At 38.2% G+C, this 25,243-nt stretch overlaps 1 protein-coding gene across 4 annotated transcripts; it reads left to right on the top strand.

Annotated features, from left to right (window-relative positions):
• The first annotated feature begins 3,137 nt into the window (after positions 1-3,137).
• TEX55 (testis expressed 55) lies at positions 3,138-23,520 on the top strand. Of its 4 annotated transcripts, none has more exons than XM_084991154.1 (4): positions 3,138-4,320; positions 4,996-5,142; positions 6,912-6,971; positions 22,634-23,520. In XM_084991154.1, the coding sequence occupies exons 1-4, from the start codon at positions 3,199-3,201 to the stop codon at positions 22,673-22,675; spliced, it is 1,371 nt and encodes a 456-aa protein (XP_084847280.1). In that variant the 5' UTR covers positions 3,138-3,198; the 3' UTR covers positions 22,676-23,520. The 4 variants fall into 4 exon arrangements, with proteins under 4 accessions (XP_084847280.1, XP_084847279.1, XP_084847278.1 ...); XM_084991153.1 differs by having other exon boundaries at positions 6,909-6,971; XM_084991152.1 differs by lacking the exon at positions 22,634-23,520 and having other exon boundaries at positions 6,912-7,129.
• Positions 23,521-25,243: the final 1,723 nt, after the last annotated feature.

Genomic DNA, 25,243 nt, shown 5'->3' with positions numbered 1-25,243 from the left:
ATGTTGCAGATATTCTATATCTTGATCTAGGCAATCTATATAGAGATGTATATGTGTGTAAAAATTCATCAGGCTTCACACTTAGCTTTGTGCACTTAACTCTATGCAAGAAGAAAATAAATACACACATACTGAAAAATACTAAAAGAAAATATAAGCAGGAAACATTAATGTAATCTTAAGAAATAACAAAGGAGACTTTTGACTCCAAAGATAAAAATTAGAGATAGAAAAATGAATTTAACTTCATAAAAACAAAAAATATAAAACTACAAGGTGAATAAGCCAGAGAGTTTTATTTGTAATTTTTTAAGCAGAGAATTAAATATTTTAATATAAAAGAAGCTCTTACAAATCAATAAGAAAAAAAAAGACAAGGCAATAACTAGGAAATTTACAAAAAAAAGAAATCTAAAGTCGTTAAAAATATAAAACAGAACACAAATCAAGACAAAGTACTATTTTTCACTTAACAGATAGGCAAAATGAAAAATACACACAGAATTGGACTTGGTACAGGGAAATAGCATTCTCATATATTACTGATAGAGCTAGAGATTGACTCAACTTTTCTAGAAGGCATTTTTAAATATAGTACTTTCAAAAGATCAAAATGAGCACACTTCCTTAACCAAGCAATTCCACAACTGAAAATGTATCTTAAGGAAAAAAATAGGATCCCATTGTGGCACAGCGGAAACGAATCCAACTAGGAACCATGAGGTTGCGGGTTTGATCCCTGGCTTCACTCAGTGGGTTAAGGATCTGACGTTTCAGTGAGCTGTGGTGTAGGTCGCAGATTCAGCTCAAATCTGGCGTTGCTGTGGCTGTGGCGTAGGCTGGCAGCTGCAGCTCCGATTTGATTCCCAGCCTGGGAACCTCCATATGCCGATATGGTGCAGCCCCAAAAAGCATTAAAAAAAAAAAAAAAAAAGGAAAAAGTATGACAAGCTTATAAAATGTTTGTACAATGATGCAATGATGGTCGATGCAGCACTGTTTTAAAAGCAACAAAATAAATGTATATAATAAGTTACATATATTTTAAAATAGCTACTCTATGAAGCGCATATGAGCTAATTATATATATTATCTCATTTAGTTTTCACAAGAATTCTGAGAACTATTATATTATTCCCATTTTCATCTGCAGACGAGAAAATTGAAGTTCAGAAAAATAATGAGATTTGCAGCTCAGCAAGCTGGTAAGTGACAGATACAGAATTAAAACAAACTTGGTCTGACTCCAAAAGCCAATGTTCTTTAATTTAGATTACAGTTCTTGGCATGGAAGAACATTTAAACCATAGCATTAAATAAAAATGTAGTTTATAGAACAGTTGCATGGTTTGATTCAATTCTGAGAAATATACACATATCTATAGATATTAGATATATAAATTTGCATAGGAAAAATTCTAGAAGGATATATGTCAAAATTTTAATAAAGGTTATTCCTTGGGTGTTTGGGGAATTTTTTTTTAAATTTATGCTTTATAAAAGAAACCTTTCTACAATAATGACATTTAATTTATAAATGGAAAAACAAATCTACAAAACCAATGCTCCTTTGAAGTTGCAGACGAGAGCCTATCACCTATTTTACTCCAAACATAGCATCCATTTGTTTCACACAATTTTAGATAAATAAATAAGGCAAACCTTTAATATGTTTATATTCAACAAACATGTCTTGAGCACCTACTATGCTCTAGGTATTATTAGGTAAATGATTTTCTTTCAGTGTATCTAAATTCTCCTTTCTACTCCTAAGTAAGGCGCCAAAGGTACCCACGCTCCTTCTCCTTAATTCCTACTATTTGCATTTGGATTTTGTCTAATTTCTAATTATTGTATGCAACTAAACCCATATTAAGAGCATACCAGTCATTATACTACCTATCCTTGGCCTGCCTCAGTGATTTAGACTTTGGAAAATCAAATTCTCATCAGTCACCACCTCTGTACTGCCCTGTTCCTGGTGGCCTGAAAGGGATTCTTAAAGTTTATTTCAAAAAGCATTGGGCTAATCTCAACACCTGGCCGCCACTGGCCACCACCATCAAGTGCAAGTTCCCCACTTGTTAAATGTTCCTTTTCCTATCTCACCCTTACCTTCCTTTGTCTTACCTCACCTTGTCTTTCTGGAACTCTAACTCCTAACCCTAACTCTCCCTTTTGCTATAAGACTATGAGATGGTGTGATTTTAGAACCCATTCTCACTGGATCTCCTCCCTCCAGCCCTCCAATCATAGAGGACTGTTTCATCAAGAAAACATCTTGGGGCTTGAGTTTCCACAGCCAGGATAGCTCTTCCCAGGGTAGATAGAAAACAACTGCTCACCTGTCCCGTGAGACAGCGCCCGAAGAGCACGCTCCTGCGGCAATGAACTGCCAAGAAGTGTGTGGGGGTGAGGGTAAGGAGGAGAGTGTGTAAGGTACTCTTTGACTATATACTCTTTTACTGTAAGGAAAGACTTGTATGACTTTGATGACTTAGTGTTAGATGGACTAAATCCTTCCTGGTACCACTGAAAACAGCACCAGCACTGTTTGTAAAGACAGGATTTTAAAGCAGGTTTTTTAAAAATTAAAAGAAAAAACACAGAATTTGGCCACATCACCACAATATCCGTTAAGGTCTAAAGACAACACTTAGCAGGACCGTTGACTAGCACAGAGCCTGGCACGAATATCACACTCTGCGTCATAGCTGTGATAAGAATAACTTCTCTTCGGGTTTGCTGCCCTCGTGTGGTTGGATGTGTGTTCATCGCTAACATTTTGTTGGTTCGAGTGATACCTGATCGATCCTATTTCACACACACCGCTGTGGATCTCCGCAAGAAAACGAGGAAGGGACTGCTCAAAGGCACGGATTCATAGAGCCCTGAGGCCTGGTCGTTGCACAGTGGCGACACCAGCCTGTGCTCATTGTCTCTTCTTGGGAGAGGGTGTCCGCCCCTCTGGTGACATCCACACTGAGCGTCAGCGGACGCCGTGGTCCAGGCTGCGCCTGGAGGCAGCCCCTGCCCAAGCAGCAGCCGGCAGTGGGCTCACCTCCCAGCATCCGCTGGGTGCCTGGAAGCCTGCGCGCCAGGCATTGTCTTTGTAAGCGCCCCACCGTCGCCTAGGCAACGGACCCCACCCCTCCCACAGCGTCTAGCAACCTAAACAGGTCAGGTACCCAGCAGAAAATGGAAGAGCCCCCAGAAGAGGCTCCAGCTGAATCCTTAGAAATCGAAAATACAGGCGAGTACCCAAATAACAGCCACACAGATGGCCAGGAAGACAACGGGCAGAAACAGGATGATGTGGAGGCAGATTACCAGATGGATCACAGAGCAGCTGACCTGGCTGGCCAAATAGCGTCTGGCCTTGCTGACCACAAAGTATATGAACATACTGGGGAAAGAACATCTGATCGGGCTGACCTCAGAGCATCCAACCACACAAATGTTGCCGATCGTAGAGCATCTGATCGCGTCGATAGAAAAATGTCAGAACAGATGGACAGCAAGGCGTCTAGCCAAGCTGATGGTGATGAACAGGCTGAGGTCCAGATGTCTGCTCTTCCTGAACAACATACTTCTGAGCAGATTGATTACAGAATGTCCAGCCCAACTGAGAAAAGAGCTTCTGAAAAGATTGACCCTAAAAAGTCTGCCCCATCTGTACAAAGAGCCTCTCAGCAGAGTGACCACAGAATGTCTCTCCCCGCTGACCAAAGAACTTCTCAACAGATTGAAAGTAGACTGTCTGGCCTGGTTGAGCAAAAAACTTCGGAACAGATTGGCCATATATCGTCTGACCAAGTTAAGCCCAGAACATCTGTAAAAATTTACCACAAAGTGCTTGACCAAGCTACTAAACCAGCTGAATACCAGGCTGCTGACCCTGCCTATCACCTCGCAATTGACGAGGCTGACTACAGTGAATCTGGACAGGTTGAGGACTTAATGGGTGAAGAGGATGACTACGCAGATGACAACCTGCTTGACTATGGAGAATATAGCCAGTCTGACGACAGAATATTCAACCAGTTTGGCTACAGCAAGGAAGACCAAGAGGAAGACTTCCGAGTACAACCTTGCAAATTTGAGCCTAGTGAGAGAGACAGCGATGAATCGAAGGCTTCCCTTGAAACTGACACTGAAAGTATAATGGATCTGCGATCATTCATGCCATTTGATCAGAGATTGAGCAGAAATTTCTATGTACAAGATCAAGCCTATTCTCGAAGATTTCCCTCCATCTCATCCAAAGTGGATTATATCATCAGTAAAGAGAAAATTCGACCCATGGACATCAGGCCTACTGTAGGTTACAGGTTTATTTGATACCCACCTGGGAGATTGGAGCCAAGACAGGGGCCTGAGGTGGTGACATTGGAGAGGCACATTGTTGTAGTATGTGTGACCCATAGGATTCAGGAAGGGCAAGAGAGGGTGGGAAACAAAGAGATATGTTGCCTTCTCTGCTGCCCTAAGTAAGGCCGTGCGGGAAAGGATCAATCAGCCAGGATTCGGGAGACCTGGGTTTCAAGTCCTGGTTCTGCTGCTGACACTGGAACACTAAGTTATTTCCCCTCTCTGGGCTGTTCCAAAGGAAAGGAATTTGGTGTCCACTGGAGATCTCTGTGAAGGGAAAATTATCTAAAGTAGATTGGAGTGAGAAAAAGGAATGTATAGATGTATGTGTGACTGGGTCACCTTGCTGTACAGTAGAAAATTGACAGAATACTGTAAACCAGCTATAATGGAAAAAAATAAAAATCATTAAAAAAAAAAAAAGTAGATTGGAGATGCCTAAGGTGTACTCCCCAGGACTTAAAGTGCATGACACTGCCTGGCAGATCAGCCAGGTCTCTCACAATATGTCTTCACTCCAAGTCCTGGTGTTCAGATCCCATCAACATCAGCAACAATAGCGACAAAACTTCCTTGGGATTTTCAATGTATTAAAGACCCTCTTGGGGGATATTTCCATTTCAGGAAGATATTTCAGAATACCAGGAAAGAAGGAATTCTCAGGAATACAATCAATTTTATAGGAAGCCATTCCCTCCAATGGTATATGAAGATCCTTATCAAGTTTCACTGCGCTACATGGAGAAACACCACATTCTGCAGATATTCCAGGTAAACCTCTCAACCCTTCTCTTTAATTGTGAGTTTTGCAGTAATTGTAATGTAAACACCAACTTTGATCTGGCTTTTAAGAGGTACGGGAAAGGGCATTTACTATAAAAGATTTGTGATCTCATTGACAAGTCAGTAAGTGCTTTAAGACGTATTAACCAAAAGTAGTAAATGATAAATACCAAATGAATGATTCTCACGATGATATATGAGGCCCTTCGGAGGAATTAGAGAGCTGGTAGGGTGATCGCTAGGGAAAAACCTGGCTAAGGGTTAATGTTTGAGCCAGACTAGGAAGGAAGGACAAAATATTGGCAGTTTAAAAGGAGAGAAAAAGAATTTTCAGCCAGGAATATAATACTTTCAAAAGATGACCCCTGTGACCACCTAAGAAACCACATTCTTTAGGGGGAAAAAGTAGTTAAAAGTTGCTTCTAATTCTTGAAACTATACATTTTATTCACCACAGGATATGGGGCTGGAACTTTCTTTACAGTATGACATTCCTTGGCCAATATAGAATTATATTATCACATTAATAAAGTTTTTGCTGTTTTGTCTGTTGTTTTTGTTTTCCTGATGTGTATATTTTTATCTTACTATTATTACTCAGCAAGGCACAGATACATATATAATAATATATATACATGAAGTAACTTTATGGTTAGAACCTTGTAAGTAAGAATGGCCCACCTCAAATAAAAACATTTAAACTGGAAGAATTTAAGTTTAAAGAGGTAGCATGTGGAAGAAAAAGCACAAATTTTATGATCTATTACCCCAAGGCTCCAAGCTAACTGTGCCACCCCTCCTCTTTGTGATTTGGGGGTGATTACCTAACTTCTGTGAATCTCAGTTTCCTCATGTAAAATAAGTATAAGTGACATGTACATTTTTAACCCTGCTCTTTTCTTGCTTAAAATGTCCTTTTGTGGGAGAATGCTAATGGCTGGGCTTTCTGGCTTTAGCCAAAGAACTATTAATTATTAAACTGAAGGATGAAAGTTATAGAAAGTAGAATTCTAATCATTCTATAAGTAATTTTCTTCATCTGTCAAGAAAAAACAATATCTATGCATTGAACATTTCTGAAAGAAAAATTAGTTATAAATATATGTTCAATAGAAACACATATGAAATAATAAATTGGCTTGATACATTAAACAGACTAGAATATTTTATACCAGAAATTTTCCCTATCGTTATTCCCTGATGTGAGAATTCTGCTTTTTATAATTTTTGAGTTACTCAATTTTTGAGTTATTCAACAACAACAAAAAATATGGATTGAGTCTCTGAAGTTTTTTTATATGCTCTCTCATTTGTTATTACAAATACTGAGCATCACTTTCACCTTTTGAACCAAATGCCTGAGAGGGAAGTTTCTATGTTAAATCATAAAGTGCTTTAAAATTTTTATTCAAGAAATTTTTTGACTATTCTTCAAAGCAAATAATTTATTGATTCTCAGTCTAGCAAAATCACAATTCTCAAAACGAAAACTTTCTCCCAAAACACTCTCACTACCTCTTTGATCTTGGAAACTAGAAAAATAGCCTTTGCTGTTGATTACTAAATTTTATTCTTTCACATTTTACCTCAATTTGCCCAAATTTATCAGTACTAAGTAACTTGTCACTTTGTGAAGATATATGAATTTCTCTAAAATACTATGGTATATGTTAGATTAATGCAAGATTGCTTCAAGTATAACCTGACCACATGGCTTTAGCTCAGAACAATAATGTGATACCTTTCTCTCTCAGCAGATCACTGAAAACCTAGTCTATGAAAAGCCAGAGGACCCCCTGAGTTTTATGCTGTCCCAGGTATGGAATAGGAGAAAAAGAACAACCTATTTATTTTATTACAAAATAGTACCCATACAAGTGTCCAAAACATGTACAACTCACTGAATTATCATGGAGTGAGCATACCTGTAACTACCACTCAAGTTAAAAAAAATTAAAACACTGCCAGCATCTGAGAAGCCCCTTTCCGTTTCCTCATAGTTACTTACTCCCCACAAAGGGACTATTATTCTGACTTTTATGATAATAGCAGTCTCACTTTTTTTTTTTTTATTCTTTTGTCTTTTTAGGGCTGCTCCTGCAGCATATGGAGGTTCCCAGGCTAGGGGTTGAATTGGAGCTGTAGTTGCCAGCCTACACCAGAGCCATGGCAACGCCAGATCCGAGCCGCATCTGTGATCTACAGCACAGCTCATGGCAACACCAGATCCTTAGCCCACTGAGCGAGGCCAAGGATCAAACCTGCAACCTCATGGTTCCTAGTCAAATTTGTTTCCGCTGTGCCACGATGGGAACTCCAACATTCTCCTTTTTCTTTATAACTTTACCATGAAACATGAATCATGGTACACTTTTGTTTAGACTCGTCAGCTTTTTTAAAAAATGTATTATTTTATTTATTTACTTTTTTTTTTTGCTGGCTAGTAGCATGGATTCTAGAGCCACACTGCTTTATTTTTTAGACTTCAAAAAAATTTTAATTTTCATTTCTTTATATGATTTTTAAAGGTTACTTTCCATTTTACAGTTATTATAAAATATTAACTATATTCCCCTGTTGTACAATACATCCTGAGCTTAGCTTACACTCAATGGTGTGTACTTCTCACTCTCCCACTTCTATATTGCTGCCCCTCTCCCTGACCCTCACTAATTTGTTCTCTATATCTGTGTAGAATTGTCAGCTTTTAAACTTTATATGAAGAGAACCATGTAACAGGGATTAATTTGTTCATTCATTGGCTCAAAATTGTGTCTGTAAAATTAATCCTGAATAGTTATGTGTGGCTGTAGTTCATTCATTTTCACTGATGTATAATATTCTTTGTATGACATGCCCCAATTTATCCATTCTATGATGGATGTGGACATGTAGGTTATTTTGAGCTTGGCGCTATTACAAAAGTTTTTCCTAGGAACTTTTATGGGCATGTCTATTGGTACACACATACACATATTTCTCTTGCCCATATAACCACAAGAGAGATTGCTAGATCATAAGGTTTGCTCAGCTCTAGTAGATTATTTCAAATGATTTTCCAAAGAGATTGTACCAGTTTACATTCCCATTAGCAGTGTGTATTAAGAGTTCTGTCTTATAACCTTACCACTTACACCTGACCCTTAGTATTTTCAGTCTTTTCAGCATTAGCCATTTTTTTATGGCCACACCCACAGCACATGGAAGTTCCTAGGCCAGGAACTGAATCTGAGGCACAGCTGAGACCTACTCCACAACTGCAACAACAGGGATCTTTTAACCCACTGTGCCAGGCCTGGATAGAACCCTCGCCTCCACAGCTACCCAGGGCACTGCAGTACTTCTGGTGTCCAATTTAAGTCTTTCTATAGCCCATGCTCCTGACCATAGTCCCTATATTACCTTGTCAAGTTTGTGCAGGTTGGGGGATTTTTTTGTTCTTAAATTTTGTGCATTTGTTGCATTTTATGTCCATATCCAATCAATCTGAAATTGATTTTTGTGTAGGATGTGAGATTGGGTCAATTTTCATTTTCCTCCAAGCCGACATCCAACTGATCAGCATCTTCCATAAAATAACAGCACTTTCCACACTGCTCTTTATTTGATTCCTATGGTATGTTTGTCAGTCTTTGCAAGTTAAATAAGAAAACTGAGAATGTCTTAACTAGAAAGCCTTATAATAAGTCTTAATATCAGAGCAAGTCCTCACATTTTATTATTCTTTTAAAATATCATGGATGGTCTTAGGCCCTGCATTTCCAAATCAGTAGTGTAATCACACACACACAAACACACACACACACATGCACACTCTCTCTTTCTCACTCTTACACTGGCACACATTGATGGGATTTTTATTAGCATTGCATTGACTCTGTTGATCATTTGTGGAAAAGTGACAGCTTGAAACAATGGATAAATCCTTTCTATTTGTCTAGGTCTTTATTGTCTTCTAATACAGTTGATTATTTGCATAAAGGTTTTATATACCTTTTGATAGATTTATTCATAGGTAATTTATAATATGGATGCTATCAAATAGAAACTTTAAAATTTTCAGGTTCTAGGAGTTCCCATTATGGCTAAGTGTGTTAAGAACCCGACTAGTATCCATAAGGATGTGGGTTCAATCCCTGGCCTCGCTCAGTGGGTTAAGGATCCTCTGTTGTCACCAGCCGTGGTGTAGGCTGTAAATGAGGCTCGAATCTGGCATTGCTGTATCTGTGATATAGGCCAGCAGCTGCAGCTCTGATTTGACCTCTAGCCTTAGAACTTCCATATGCCACAGGTGTGGCCCTAAAATTAAAAATTAAAAAAAATTCTGGTACTAATTTCTGGCATATAGAAATATAGCTCATTTTTGTTGATCTTATATGCAGCGACCTTATTGAACTCAACTTATTAATTTGAATCCTGCATTTGTAGATACTCCGGTTGTTCCTACAAATACAATTATATCATTTGCAAGCAGTAACAGTTTTATTTGACCTTTCCAATCCTTATCCTTTTCTTTCCTTTTGTCTTATTACATGTATTGTGTATCTTCTCTTTGTCCCTTCAGATCCATCTTCCTCACTTTATCCTGCAAAGATGCTAATCTGTACAGACTAGATCATCAGGCTTACATTCCTTCTGACCTCCAATCAGATTAAGCCAGTAGGAAACCCTAGAGAAAGACTGGAAGGAAGAAAGAGGGTGAAGTTAGATTTATTCCCCTGTCTTTTTCCTATCTGTCTTGAGTTGTTTGGGAGTCATTACTTCCTTCAAGGCATCTTACTTTGTATAACTCTTTGCTTCTCAATTAATGTTCCCTCCCCTTGACCTTCAGTCCTAAATTTAATTCAACTTCCGCTAGTTTTGGATTATTACATTATTTCCTATAACTACATGATGCCTAAGTCTTTTAAAATAGCCCCCTTTTAAATAAACTCTCATTGAATTTATTTTGAAAGTGCTGTCTATGTCCTGTTGGAACACTAACTGACATAGTACACTGGTTACAGTTCTCCAATAGAATTAATGTTGAATAGAAGTAACTACAATGGTTCACCTTGCTGGCTTCCCATCTTAAGAAAAAAAAAAAAAATCCCAGAGTTCCCACTATGGCACAGTGGGTTAGTGATCCAACTTCTCTCTGTGGAAGTGCCAGTTCCTTAGATCCCCAGACCAGTGCAGTGGGTAAAAGGGTGCCACATTGCTGCAGATGTGGCATAGGTTGCAGCTGTGGCTTGGATTCCAGTCCTGGACCAGGAATTTCCATATGCCGTGGGTGCAGCCAAAAAAAAAAAAAAAAAAATCCCTATTTAACCATTAAGTATGGTGTTTGTTTATTTTTATTTTTACAAATACTATCAATCATATTAGGGAAGTTCCCTTATAGTCAGTTTTCTGAGAGTTTTTATCATGACATTAAATTTTATCAAATTATTTTTCTATATCTATTGAGATGATTGTATGATTTTACTCCCTTCTGTTAGTGTAGTGAAATATATTTATTTTCATTTGAAAAACTTTTCAAGCATAATACAAAAAAATTACATCAAAATTGTACCACAACTAATTATCACTAATTGAATAGAACCATGAAACCACCAGTCAAATCAAAGATTGCAAGTTATAAGCTCCTCAGAATCCTACATGTTGCCCATTTCCAATCACTGCCCTTTCTCCTCCACAAAATAACCACTATTTTGACTTCTAGATTAATGTGACTTTTTTAGATTTTATGTAAATGGAACCAAATAATAAGTACTCTCAGTTTTTCTTTATCCAGAAATCTATTATACATGCATTACTGTAGGGCATTTCTGCTAGATATAAAATTATTAACTTTTCAGTCAGTCAAGATGAATAAGTTCTAGAGATCTACTGCACTCATTGTACCTGTAGTCAACAATAATGTACATTTTTTGTTTGTTTGTTTGTCTTTTGCCTTTTCGGGGCCGCACCCACGGCATAGGGAAGTTCCCAGACTAGGGGACAAATCAGAGCTGCAGCTGCCGGCCTTGGCCACAGCAACACAGGATCCAAGCCACGTCTGTGACCTACGCTATAGCTCACGGCACACCGGATCCTTAACCCACTGAGTGAGGCCAGGGATTGAACTCTCCTCCTCATGGATACTAGTCGGGTTCATTAACCATTGAGCCATGACGGGGGCTCCTAATTTTTTTTTCTTTTCATATCCACACCTGCAGCGTATGGAAGTTCCTGAGCCAGAGGTCAAATCAGAGCTACAACTGGGGCCTACACCACAGTCACAACACCACCAGATCCAAGCTGCATCTTTGACCTGTGCCACAGTTTGCAGCAATGTTGGATCCTTAATCCACTGAGCCAGGCCAGGGATCAAACCCACATCCTCACAAAAACAGCAGGTCCTTAACCTACTGAGTCACAATGGAAATTCCTGTACCTTAAATTTTTGTTAAGAGAATAGATCTTATGGTAATTCTCTTAACAATGTTAGATTGACTTTTTCCCTCAGCTCTTCAAACAGATTGCTTCAGGAGTTCCCGTCATGGCACAGTGGAAATGAATCCGACTAGGAACCATGAGATTGAGGGTTCGATCCCTGGCCTCGCTTAGTGGGTTAAGGATCCAGCGTTGCTGTGAGCTGTGGTGTAGGTTGCAGACTTGGCTCAGATCTGGTGTTGCTGTGGCTGTAGTGTAGGCCAGCAGCTGTAGCTCCGATTAGATGCCATATGCCGAGGGTGCGGCCCTTAAAAAAAAAAAAAAAAAGATTGTTTCACTACTTTCTGGCCTTCGTGATTTCTAATGAGAAGTCTATGGTCATCCAAATTGTCATTCCCCTCTGTATAATATGTCATTTTCTTTTGGCTGCCTTTATGATCTTCTCTTTTTCTTTAGATTCCCGGGGTTTTATCATCATGTTCATTGACACTTATTTGGGGGCTAGCTCATTGAGAAGTAAAATATGGCCTGCCGTGGAGTTTCTGTTGTGGCACAGCGGAAAGGAATCCAGCTAGTATCCATGAGGATGCAAGTTCGATCCCTGTCCTCTATCAGTGGGTCAGGGATCTGGCATTGCCGTGAGCTGTGGTGTAGGTCACAGACGCGGCATGGGCCAGCAGCTATAGCTATGATTCGACCCCTAGCCTGAGAATTTCCATATGCCACATGTGTGGCCCTAAAAAGCAAAAAAAAAAAAAAAAAGGTCTACCATATCAGTAAAACAAAGGATGTCACAGTCTTCAGCGATTGCAGCCACCTCCAAGCTGGTGAGCCCTGAGAGAACTTAGGAAGGAGATAAAGAATATCTGCCATCTAGAAGCTATCAGACTTGCAGCCACTCCTAACAGGGAGCCCTAAGGAAACTCAGGCTGTGAAAACACAGGATACAGGCCCCAGACAGCTGAGGTGCATATCAGAGGAATGAGCTCAGTGAGCTCAGATCTTGTATCTTCCCATACATAGAGAAAGCACTAAATTCCTTAACTAGAGATATCCAGTTTTCTGTTATCAACAGTAATCTTTTGTTTCTACTGCCTGCCCTTTGAAACAAAACTCATATATCCTAGCTCCTCTCATGCCTCCTCTGAGCAGTTTTCTCAGGGTTACTTGACATGCTGCCTCCTAGACTTAAGTCTTCATTTTGCCCCCAGATAAAACTTAACCCTCAACTTTTAGGTTGTGCATATATTTTTTAAGTCAATATTAGCTTCTAATACCAAATTTTGGAAGTTGTCTGTAAAAATTTCTTCAGGTATTTTCCTGTCCCATTTTCTTTCTCCCCTTCTTCTTCTTTTTTTTAATGGCAATACCTGTGGCATAGGGAAATTCCAAGGCTATGGATAAAATCATGTGCTATAGCTGAGGCCTTCACCACAGCCACATCAATGCCAGATCCAAGCTGCAGCTGCGACCTAATCTGTAGCTTGAGGCAACATGGATTCTTAACCCACTGAGCAAGGCCAGGCATCGAACCCCCAACCTCACAGATACTATGTTCTTAAACCACCGAGCCACAATAGGAACTTCCTTCTCTTTTTGAGACTCAAATTAAACTTATATTAGACATTTTGATATTATTCCACAGGCCCCCGAAGTTCTCTTCATTTTTTTCCAAGTTTTCTCTCTCTTCATTAAATAACTCCTTGTCTCTATTTTCAAGTTTACTGACTCTTTCCTCAACCATCTATATTCTGCTATTACAGGCCAGCCAGTGAAAGTTTTATTTTTCAGTTCGAAAATTTTCTGTTTGGTTCTTTTCTATATTTTAATGTCTTCTAGTATTTCCTATATTTTCTTTCATTTCCAGTGTATTTTCCTTTATTTCATTGAGGATATTTATAATAACTGATATAAACTCTCATCTGATAATCTCAACGTTGGATAATCTTGGAGTTGGCATCTGTCGGTTGTCCTTTCCATTTATTTTTAATATTTTAATGTAGTAAGGATATTTAATATTAGACCTACCCTTTTAACAAATTTTTGAGTGTATATCCATTATTGTTGACTATGGGTACAATGAGTACAGTAGATCTCTAGAGATTATTCATCTTGCTTAACTGAAATTTTATGCCCATTAATTAGTAACACCCAATTTCCCCCTACCTCTAACCCCTGGCAATTACCATTCCACTCCTTGATTCAATAATTTACATTTCAGATACCTTGTAACAGTGGAATAATACAGTATTGTCTTTCTGTGGCTAGCTTATTTAACTTAGCATAATGTCTTCATTCATCCGTGATCTCACATATTGCAGAATTTCCTTCTTTTTTAAGACTGAATAATACTTCCTTGTATGTATATACCTCTTTGTCCATTCATCTGTTGATTGACATTTAGATTGTCTCCTCATTTTGGCTATTATAATAGTGCTGCAATGGACATCAGAGTGCTAATATTGTTTCAAGAAACTGATTTCAATTCTTTTGGATAAATAGAGCAATCTAGCAATGAAATTGATAGATCATATGTACTTCTACTTTTAATCTTTTGAGGAACCTCCTTACCCTTTTCCATAGTGGTTAGACTACTTTGCATTTCTATCAACAATGTGCAGAAATTCCAATTTCTTCATATCTTCACTTATATTTGTTGTCTTTTGTTGTTTTGGTAGTAGCCATCCCAATAGGTATAAAATGATATCATGGTGGTTTTGATTTGCATTTCTTTAATCATTAGCACCACTGAGTATTTTTTATATACTTTCTGACTATTTGTATATCTTTTTTGAAAAACTGTCTATTCAAAGTCTTTAGTCCATTTTTAAATTATGTTACTGAGGGTTTTTTAAGTTGTAGCTCTTCATATATTTTGGCGATTAACCCCCTATCAAATATATGGTTTGCAAATATTTTCTCCCATTCTGTAGTGGGCCTATTCACTCTGTTGATTGTTTGTTTTGCTGTGCAGAAGCTTTTTATTTGATGTAATCTCACTTGTTTATTTTTGTTTTTGTTATCTGTTCATTTGTTGTCATATTCATGAAATTGCTGCCAAGACCAATGTCATGATGCTTTTCCATGTTATTTTCTAGGAAATTTACAGTCTTATGCTTAAGTCTTTATTCCATTTTCTTGATTTTTCTGTATGGCAAAAAATAAGGGTTTCAATTTCATCGTTTTGCATTAAATTTCCAGTTCTCCTAGCATCATTTGTTAAGGAGACTGTCATTTTACCCTTCTTGGCACCACTGTCAAAGACCAGTTCCAAGCCATATGGATTCATTTCTGGGATCTGTATTCTTTCCATTGGTTTATTTGTCTGTCTTTATGACAGTACCATATGTAGCTTTGTAATATACTTTGAAATAATGGAGTGTAATGCCCCCATCTTGGTCCTTCTCTTTTCAACTTAATTGGGCTACCTGGGGTCTTTCATGGTTTGATATAAATTTCAGCATTTTTTTTTTCTGTTTTTAAAAAAAATTCCATTAGGGTTTTGATAGGGATTGCATTGAATTTTTACATTTCTTTAGGTAGCATGGACATTTTAACAATATTAATTCTTCGAATCCATGAACATAAGATGTCTCTACAATTGTTTGTGTCTTTAATCTTATAGATTTTAGCATACAAATCTTTTACCTCCTTACTTAAGCTTATTTCTAAGTATATTATTCTTTTTGGTGCTATTGTAAATGGGATTGTTTTCCTAATTTCCTTTTCAGGTAGTTGCTAGTAGTGTATAGAGAAGCAACTTATTTTTGTATGTTAATTCAATTGTAACATAATGTAATAAAATGTGTCCAATTCATTTATTAGTTTTATGAGTTTTTTAAGGGAGTATTTATAAGATCATGTCATCTGCAAAAATGAACAATTTTACTTCTTCCTTTCCAATTTTGGGCAACCAGTGGATCAAAGAATAAATCAAAAAGGAAATTAGAAAATACCTCAAACAAAAAGACACCCTACTATGTGAGAGAAGCTATTTGCAAAATCTATGGTCAATAATGGGTTAATATCCAACATATATAAATAGTTCATACAACTCAACATCAAAAAAACAAACAACCCAATTAAAAATGGGCAGAAGAACTGGACAGACATTTTTTCCAAAGAAGAGATGCAGATGGCCAATAGACACATAAAAACATATTCAACATTCCTAATAATCATGGAAATGCAAGTCTAAACCACAACGAGATATCACCTCACACTTGTCAGAATGGCTATCATCAAAAAGAATACAAATAATAAATGTTGGCAAGGACGTGGAGAAAATGGAACACTCATACACTGTTGATGGGAATGTAAATTAGTGCAGCCCGTGGAAAACAGTATGGAAGTATCTCAAAAACTAAAAATATAACTACCATGTGATACAGCAACTCCATTCCTGAATATATATATTTTTTTAAAAACCCAAAACACCAATTCAAAAAGATACATATACCCAATGTTTATGTAAAGCAGCATTATTTACAATTGCCAAGGTATGGAAGCAACCTAAGTGTCCATCAACAAATGAATGGATGAATGGATAAAGAAGATTTGAGATACACACACACACACACACACACACACACACACACACAATTAAACCACAAAAAAGAATGAAATTTTGCCATTTGTAGCAATGTGAATGAACTTGGATGGCATTGTGCTAAGTGAAATGTCAGACAGAAAGACAAAAGTAACAAATATAGGGAATCTTAAAAAATATGACAAAATAGTAAATGAAACAAAAAAGAGGAAAGATGTATAGAAAACAAACTAGTGGTTACCAGTGGTGGGGGTGGGGTGAGGTAAAGGGAAGGGGAGGTAGAAGAAAAAAGAGCTGTTATATGAAACCATGTGTCTGAAATTTTTGAAAATTGTAAAGCACTATAGAATTTAAATAATCTTTCAATCGACTAAAAAATAAAAATTAAAAAAATGAAATTAGAAAATACCTCGAGATATGGAGTTCCCATGTGGCTCAGCAGGTTAAGAACCCAACTAGCATCCATGAGGATGCAGGTTCAATCCCATGCCTCACTCAGTGGGTTAAGGATCCCACATTGCTAAGAGCTGTGGTATAGGTCACAAACATGGCTCGGATCTGACATTGCTGTGGCTGTGGCGCAGGCCAGCAGCTACAGCTCCAGTTCAACCCCTGGCCTGAGAACTTCCATATGCTGCAGGTATGACACTGAAAAAAGGAAAAAAAAAAAAATTTCAAGATAAATGAAAACAAAAAGACATCATACCAAAATTTATTGAATGCGGCAGAAACAGGTTTAAAGAAGGAAGGTCAGGAAGTTCCCATCATGGCGCAGTAGAAATGAATCCGACTAGGAAACATGAGGTTGCGGGTTCGATCCCTAGCCTCACTCAATGGGTTAAGGATCCAGCGCTGCCGTGAGCTGTGGTGTAGGTCGAAGACGCTGCTCGGATCTGAAGTTTCTGTGGCTGTGGTGTAGGCGGGTAGCTATAGTTCCAATTAGACCGCTAGCCTGAGAACCTCCATATGCTGCGGGTGCGGGTCTAAAAAGACGAAAGACAATAATAATGATAATAATGAAGGACGGTCATAACAATAAACACATATTGAGAAAGAAGACATATCTCAAATAACCTAACTTTACACCTCAGAGGTAGGAAAGGAAGAATAAACTAAGACCAAAGTCGGCAGACGGAAGAATATAACAAAGATTATAGCAGAAAAAAATGAAACAGAAAATAGAAGAAAGTAGAAAAAAATGAAACTAAGAGTTTTTGCTTTGTTTTGTTTTGTTTTGTTGTTTTTGTGTGTGTGTCTTTTTGCCTTTTTTTTTCTAGGGCAACACCCGCAGCATATGAAGGTTCCCAGGCTAGGGGTGCAATCGAAGCTGCAGCTGCTGGCCTACACCATAGCCACAGCAACACTGTGGGATCCAAGCTGCGTCTCCGACCTATACCACAGCTCACGGCAACGCTGGATCCTTAACCCACTGAGCAAGGCCAGGGATCGAACCTACAACCTCATGGTTCCTAGTCGGATTTGTTAACCACTGAGCCACGACGGGAACTCCCAAGAGTTTTTAACTAGTACGGACATTGAGACAATAATCAAAACTTCCCAAGAAAGAAAAAGCACAGGACCAGATGGCCTCATAGTGGAGACTGGTGTCCCCATCTCGGCACAGCAGAAACAAATCCGAATGAGGTTGTGAATTCAATCCCTGGCCTTGCTCAGTGGGTTAAGGATCCAGCGTTACCATGAGCTGTGGTGTAGGTCACAGATGCGGCTCAGATCTGGTGTTGCTGTGGCTGTGGTGTAGGCAGGCAGCAACAGCTTTGATTAGACCCCTAGCCTGGGAAGCTCCATGTGCCGTGGGTGCAGCCCTAAGAAGACAAAAAAAAAAAAAAAAAAAAAAAAAAAAAAAGACATACTGAAGACTTATCAAACATTTATAGAATTTACATCAATTTTTCTCAAATTCTCCCCCCAAAAAATTGAAGTGGAGGGAACACTTCAGGCGCACTTCATAAAGCTGGTATTACCTGATTATTAAAGATAGACAAAGACACAAGAAAAGAAAACTATAGGCCAAGATCCCTGTTGATTATAGAAACTCTCAAAAAAATACTAGCAAACCAGAGTTCCCATTTTGGCTCAGCAGGTTAAGAACCCAACATAATGTCCACAAGTATGCAGGTTCGATCCCTAGCCTTCCTCAGTGAGTTAAGGATCTGGCATTGCCACAAGCTGCAGCATAGATCACAGATGTGGTTAGGATCCAGTGTTGCTGGATTTCCCCTCGCTCTTCATCTGGCCTTATTTGACTTACTACTTCCCCTGATTCTTCCATCCATCTACACAGTGGGTTTTCTATCAGAGATTTAGGTATTCCTGTGCAGCCAAAGCTATGGCTGTGGCTATGACTGTCATTGTGTCAAAATTAGAAAAAATGAGGTATTTGTCCCATGTTGGTTACTTGCTTTAAGTTCAGACTTCCCTCCAAAATCTGCCTGTCTGCTTAGTCTGCAGAACTTTCAGGTAGTTGTGGAGGTTTTTTGTTTTTGATTTGGTTTACAGGGTTTTTGTTTTGTTTTGTTGTTTTGGAGGGGAGTTGTATTTTGTCCATAGTAGATAGCTGTTACTTGCAGAATTTATTTATTTTTTGGCCACATCTGCAGCATGCAGAAGTTCCTGGGCCAGGGAATGACCCACTCCACAGTAGTGACCTGAGCCACAGCAGTGACAATGCTGGTTACTTAACTACTAGGCTATGAAGGAACTAAAAACTGATTTTTTTTTTTTTTGAGTACTTACCCTGCATATAGGAAGCAGATCTTCCTTTTTAATATATGCACATAAGTACATGGTGCTTTCACTTTAGTTAAAAATATTTTCTTTTTCTTTTTTTTTTTGGTCTTTTTGCTATTTCTTGGGCCGCTCCCGCGGCATATGGAGGTTCCCAGGCTAGGGGTCGAATCGGAGCTGCAGCCACCAGCCTACGCCAGAGCCACAGCAACGCTGGATCCAAGCCGCGTCTGCAACCTACACCACAGCTCACGGCAACGCCGAATCATTAACCCACTGAGCAAGGGCAGGGACCAAACCCGCAACCTCATGGTTCCTAGTCGGATTCGTTAACCACTGCGCCACAACGGGAACTCCTCAAAATATTTTCTAATTTTCATTATGATATCTTCTTCAACTTAAATTTTTGGACATTAGATTATTTATATAAATTATAAAATATTGGATTTTTTGTTGCCCTTTGATAATGATTTCCATAAGTCAATTGCATTTTACTCATAGAACAAGATTTCAAATCATTGAAATGTATTGATTTGCTTTATGATGCAGCATATGGTTAGTTGCTGTGACTGAATTAATTGGGGTTGAAAAAAATGTTTATGCTGCAATTAGTGGGAAGTATCTACATATATTCACTAGATCAGTGTGGCTAAACATGTTGTTCAAGTCTTCCAATATTATTGTGAATTTGCCTATCTCCTATAGTTCTGTCAGATTATGCTGTGTATGTGTAACTGAGGCTATGTTATTAGATGCATATGAATTTAGAGTTGTTATATCTTTCTGGTAAGTTGAATTTTTTATCATTAAGAGCTATAACATGAACTCTAAGTGCTCTTCAAAATTGTTGTAGATATATCAGGTTTATTTTAGTCAACATTTAAATGGTATATATTTTCCATCCTTATTACCCTTATATTACTCTTGTCTTTATATTTTTGCTTTCTTATAAAGAGCATATAATTTTATCATTTGAATCTGACAAGCTTTTTTTTTAATTACTCAATGAATTTTATTACATTTATAGTTGTACAATGATCGTCACAACCTGATTTTAAAGCATTTCCATCCCAAACCCTCAGTGCAGCCCCCTACCCCCCCAAACTGTCTCATTTGGAAATCATAAGTTTTTCAAAGTCTGTGAGTCAATATCTATTCTGCCATGAAGTTCATTGTGCCCTTTTTTTAGATTCCACCTGCAAGTGATAGCATATGATGCTGATGTCTCACTGTCTAACTTCACTTAGCATGATAATTTCTAGGTCCATCCATGTTGCTGTGAATGCTGTTACTTCTTTCCTTTTAATGGCTGAGTAATATTCCATTGTGTATATGTACCACTTCTTCTTTATCCAGTCCTGTGTCAATGGATATTTAGGTTGTTTCCATGTCTTGGCTATTGTATAGAGTGCTTCAGTGAACACCAAAGTACACATTTCAGACATTTCAGTATCTTTTCGAGTCATGGTTTTCTCTGGATAGATGCCCAGGAGTGGGATTGCTGGATCAAATGGTAGTTCTAGGTTTAGTTTTCTGAGGAATCTCCATACTGTTTTCCATAGTGGTTGCACCAACTAACATTCCCACCAACAGTGCAATAGGGTTCCCGTTTCTCCACACCCTCTCTAGCACTTATTGTTTGTAGACTTTTTGATGATGGCCATTGGGCTGGTGTAAGGTGGTACCTCATGGTGGTTTTGATTTGCATTTCTCTAATAATTGGTAATGTTGAACATCTTTTCATGTGTTTTTTTTTTTTTTGGCCATCTGTGTGTTTTCTTTGGAGAATTATTTGTTTAGATCTTCTGCCCATTTTTTTGATGGGGTTGTTTGTTTGTTTTTTTGGTATTGAGCTGCAAAATGTGTTTATAAATTTTGGAGATGAATCCCTTGTCAATAGCTTCATTTGCAAATATTTTTGCCCATTCTGTGGGCTTTCTTTCTGTTTTGTTTAGGGTTTCCTTTGCTGTGCAGAGACTTTTAAGTTAGTTAAGTCCTATTTGTTTATTTTTGTTTTTATCATCATTACTGTAGAAGGTAGATCTTAGAAAATGTTGCTGTGGTTTTTGTCGGAGAGTGTTTGGCCTATGTTTTCCTCTAAGAGTTTTATAATGTCCAATCTTATATTTAGGTCTTTAATCCATTTCGAGGTTTTTTTTTTTTTAATTTTTTTTTCTTTTGTCTTTTTAGGGCCACACCTGCAGCATGTGGAGGTTCCCAGGCTAGGGATCTAATCAGAGCTACAGCTGCTGGCCTACACCAAAGCCACAGCAATGCCAGATCCAAGTCACATCTTCAACCTACACCACAGCTCACAGCAATGCTGGATCCTTAACCCACTGAGTGAAGCCAGGGATCAAACCCACAATCTCATGGCTCCTAGTCAGATTCGTTTCTGCTGCGCCACGATAGGAACTCCCATTTTGAATCTATTTTTGTGTGTAATGTTAGAAAGTGTTCTAATTTTGTTCTTTTACATGTGGCTGTCCAGTTTTCCAGCACCACTTATTGAAGGGACTGTCTTTTCTCTGTTGTATATTTTTGCCTCCCTTGTCATAGATTGACTATTGGTGCATGGGCTTAATTCTGGGCTTTCTATCCTGTTCCACTGATCTATATGTCTCTCTTTGTGCCAGTACCATATGGTTTTGATGACTGTAGCTTTGTAGTATAGTCTGAAGTCAGGGATCCTGATTCCTCCAGTTCCATTTTTCTTTCTCAGGATGGCTTTGGCTATTCTGGGTCTTTTGGGCTTCCAAACAAACTTTAAAATATTTTGTTCTAGTTCTGTGGAAAATGTCTCAAATCTGACAAGCTTTTAATTGGAGCATTTTGTCCCTTTCTATTTAATGTTATTAAAGATATATTTGGGTTTGAATCTATTGTCCTACTTTATGCTGTTTGTCCATCCTGTTTTGTTTCTTTTCCTTTTTATTTTGTCTTCTTTTATTGCTCCAGTTTTTCTATTAAGAAATTATACTCTATTTTGAGGGGTATGATTTTTCTTTTTTTTTGTCTTTTTAGGGCCTCACCCACGGCATATGGAAGTTCCCAGGCTAGGGGTCAAGTCGGAGTTGCAGCTGCCAGCCTACACCACAGCCACAGCAACGTGGGATCCAAGCCACCTCTGCAAGCTATACCACAGCTCATGGCAATGCCTGATGCTTAACCCACTGCACAAGGCCAGGGATAGAACCCACATCCTCATGGATACTGCGCAGGTTTGTTACTGCTGAGCAATGACAGGAACTCCTGGGGTTATTTTTTAAAATTAATATACTTTATTTTTTAGAATAGTTTTAGGTTTACAAAACATTGAGCAGAAAGTACAGTGGGTTCCCATTTACTCCTTTCTCCTTCCCCCATTTCCCATCCCTGGTTTCTCCTATTATTACGTCTCACATTGGTGTGGTACATTTGTTACTGTTGATCAGCCAGTTGGATACATTACTATTAATTGAAGTCCATGATTTACATAAAGTGCTTTTGTGTTGTACATTCTATAGGTTTGGACAAATATATGCATGTAGCTGCACAGTATCAAACAGAATAAAGTCACAGCCCTAAAAAAATCCTCTTAATATTTTAATTGTTCCCCTAGATTTTACAACATGTATTCTTGATTTATTAAAGTCTAAGTTATTTGTGCCAAATTGGTACAAAGACTTGTGTATTTTAAATTTCTACATATTTTAACCCTACAAGATATAGTAATTCCAATTAGACCAAAAGTGCAAGTGGAAAAAAATCCTTTTTTATTCTTCTCAGGTACAGGAAATGATACAAAACAGAGAGAAATGTGAAACCTAAAAAGAATGAGTCTCTCTTCGACGTCGTCTAAAACCATCAGTGTCAACACTATGTTCTTCTTCCCAACTCTAAAAAATCATTTTTGAATGGTCATTGGTAGTGACTCTGCCTAAATATGTTATTATTTTTTTAAGTAGAAATCTACTGGGCATCTTTTTAAAATTCATATAACAGTTACAAATACCTCTGGCTAATCATACATATACACCCGTATATTTATCCATGCATTGATATTTCAATACTCAGTCCTCCAAAGTGCTAAACAGAAGCAAGTTCACAAATTCCAAAGATCAAGAAAAGCATATTAACAATTTATCTGTAATTCCAAAAAGCACACAAATCTATTATGTCTGAAAGCTGTTTATAAAATTTTCAATCAGAAAATGTGCAGAAAATAATTTGTAACAGCGCTATTTTTCTCCCTTAGCGGGAGCTAAATTATTGTAAAGTCTTTCTTTAATACCTCCAACGAATTTTTACTTTTTCCTCTTTGACCCTCCTGCCTGTTATGTTAGTGGATGTGATTTACACCATTCCTAGAGATAGTCCTCATCTGATCTATAACCTCCAGCCAAACTCAAACATGTTATACTTCTCCGTACACACCTATGGGAAAGGCAGAATGTCGCTTCCTTATTACCTTTATTCTCTGAAGAGTGTCTACAAGGTGTGGAATGTGTGACCAGTTGAACTGGTATTTAAAAGCAAAAAGCCTCAATGTGGTCTGCCTGGTATGAGACTATTTGCCTGGCCATGATAACAGAGGTGATCATCTGGTACTACTTTTGTGAGTTGAACCTTTCATTTAGTTTCTAGCTGAACATTAAAGCAGACTTGATTCTCCATGTTGTTTTGCTGGTGACTTGTTGTGATTATATGGTTGTGTTACAATGAATTAAGCTGCTATTTGAACAATCATACAGAAATCCCTTTCTTATACCTGAATTTCATGTCTAATTATTACATTTTTCAAATATCTGCTTATAATTTCAAAGCTTATTTAGTTTTTCCTTCATTTGTCCACCAAATGTACATGTGCCCAGAGTCAGTAAACATTCTCCAGGGAGATAAGCAGTCTTTCTGTTGATTGTGGGCTGACCAAACTAGGTGAAAGCTGATAAACTTGCTGTGAACCTACAGGAAAACTTCGAGCAACTTGAGTAAGGTTATAATTAATCAGTTGGCAGAATAAAATAACCCAAATATTGAAAGGCCAACAATATTATTAGTGATCAAAAACTTGGATGTTATCAATAACATATGCAATTAAATACTGAATTTAGCTCACTGGTTTTCAGCCGTAATATGAGACAGCTTTCTTATGTTTCTTAAAGCAGAACCTCTCAAATTAGACCACCCCAGCCACTTCCGCCCTTCTCATCAGCATTCGGTGATGAATTTCAGAGCTGTCATTTTGACCTTTCACAATGGAGCAATGGACCAGAGAGGATGGGCTTGGCATGGTCCAGTGATCTTGTCTGAACATGTTTGACTGAAAGGAGAAGGGAAAAAATGCAGATCAGGTCTCACTCTCAGTGACTCAGGCTGTCTCCAAAAAGAGCTGCCTAGTGCAGAAGATCAGTCAGTGAAAAGCACATTCGGTCCCTAAGTGGTAGGAGGTAGTTCCAGGTCAGGAGTAAACATGAAAGGTGACACTCTAGGTGGAGCTGGCTGTCAACTGGAAGAGGAGGAAGAGTCTCAGAGATGCCTTTTCTGAGTAAAACTGGCAGAGGACATGGATGGACATGTGGAATAAAGATGTAATGGGAATAAAAGTTTCAGTGTCGGAACAAGCACTGATCAGAGGATATAATTTCACTTAAAGGAATCTCCAAGGATGCTCCTGAAGAAGTTATTATTATAAATCTGAGATGTGAGTGTCTCAAGTGTGGTTAAAAGAAATAACATAAAAGTGCTTACAAGAGTGCCTGGTACTATATGCTCTTATTATTTCTATAATATTATTATCAACAATATTGATACTGGATTTTATCTAAGTAATCCTGGTGACCCTCCCTCACTGTATTCCCCAAACCCTCTGATCCCCTCACAGTAATAGAGAGTGAAGTTACTAGAACAATTTTCCTGGGCATATCCTACCCCCTCTTTCACTCAAAGAATAAACATGATATAATTTGTCATTAGGGAAACACAAATCAAAACAATGATGAGATGCCACTTCACATCCATTAGGCTATGACAAAGGGACAGAGGAGTTCCCATTGTGGCTCAGCAGGTTAAGAACCCAACACAGTGTCTGTGAGGAGGTAGGTTTAATCCCTGGCCTGGCTTAGTGGGTTAAGGAGCCAGGATTGCTGCAAGCTGTGGCATAGGTTGCAGATGCAGCTTGGATCCAGCGTTGCTGTAGCTGTGGTGTAGGCTAGCAGCTGCAGCTCCAATTCAAGTCCTATGGCATAGGTGCAGCCGTAAAAAGTTAAAAAAAAAATAGAGATAATAACAAGTGTTGACAAGGCTATGGAGAAATTAGAATACCTATACTGCTAGTGGGAATGTAAAATGGTGCAGCTGTTCTGGAAAACAGTTTGGCAATTCTTCAAAAGTTAAACA

Source organism: Sus scrofa, chromosome 13, assembly GCF_054392235.1.
Source record: "Sus scrofa isolate SSC_HxYL_T2T_F1_AM1 chromosome 13, Sscrofa_HxYL_maternal_Yorkshire_Landrace_v2.0, whole genome shotgun sequence".
NCBI classification, from domain to species: Eukaryota; Metazoa; Chordata; class Mammalia; order Artiodactyla; family Suidae; genus Sus; species Sus scrofa.
The sequence above is the reverse complement of the archived record's forward strand: the minus strand, read 5'-3'. Positions and strand labels throughout refer to the sequence as shown.